Consider the following 399-nt stretch of genomic DNA (forward strand, 5'->3'; position numbering starts at 1 on the left):
GAAAGAGTGGTAATCACCTAGCAGACCCTGGGTTTGCTGAGCCCGCTTCGTGCAGGCGGCACGTGCCCCGGACCGCAAATCCCAGCCCCCTTCTCTGCCTCAGAAGGGGCTCCTGGCGGGGGACACACCAACCTTGCTGGGCAGGTCCTGCGGCTTCGTGCTGAGGTTCTCGGGCATCTCCCAGCAGCGAGTGGAGAGGTTCAGGATGGCCGTGGCAGCCATGTGTGCAGCCTCCGCGTCGTGGGCGTAGTCGAAGCCTGTACAAGGGGACGAAGTGCAGGGGCTGGGCCTGGGGGGAGAGGCCTCTGGGAAAGGCTTGGCTGCAAAAAGGGAACAACAGCAGGCTGATATACAACCTGAACGGGAGGCGGCCACGCGGACGTGGGGTGGGGGGTGGGG

General features: G+C 64.9%; 1 protein-coding gene across 1 annotated transcript in view; it reads right to left on the bottom strand.

Annotated features, from left to right (window-relative positions):
• MYT1 (myelin transcription factor 1) overlaps positions 1 to 399 on the bottom strand; it is a 45,000-nt gene that overhangs the window by 17,149 nt on the left and 27,452 nt on the right. The window contains exon 11 of the mRNA XM_007462268.1: positions 133 to 257. Within this exon, the coding sequence (XP_007462330.1) occupies positions 133 to 257 (125 nt within the window). The remainder of the gene's footprint in view (positions 1 to 132; positions 258 to 399) is intronic.

Source organism: Lipotes vexillifer, unplaced genomic scaffold (genome assembly GCF_000442215.2).
Source record: "Lipotes vexillifer unplaced genomic scaffold, Lipotes_vexillifer_v1.1 scaffold1798, whole genome shotgun sequence".
Taxonomy (NCBI): domain Eukaryota; kingdom Metazoa; phylum Chordata; class Mammalia; order Artiodactyla; family Lipotidae; genus Lipotes; species Lipotes vexillifer.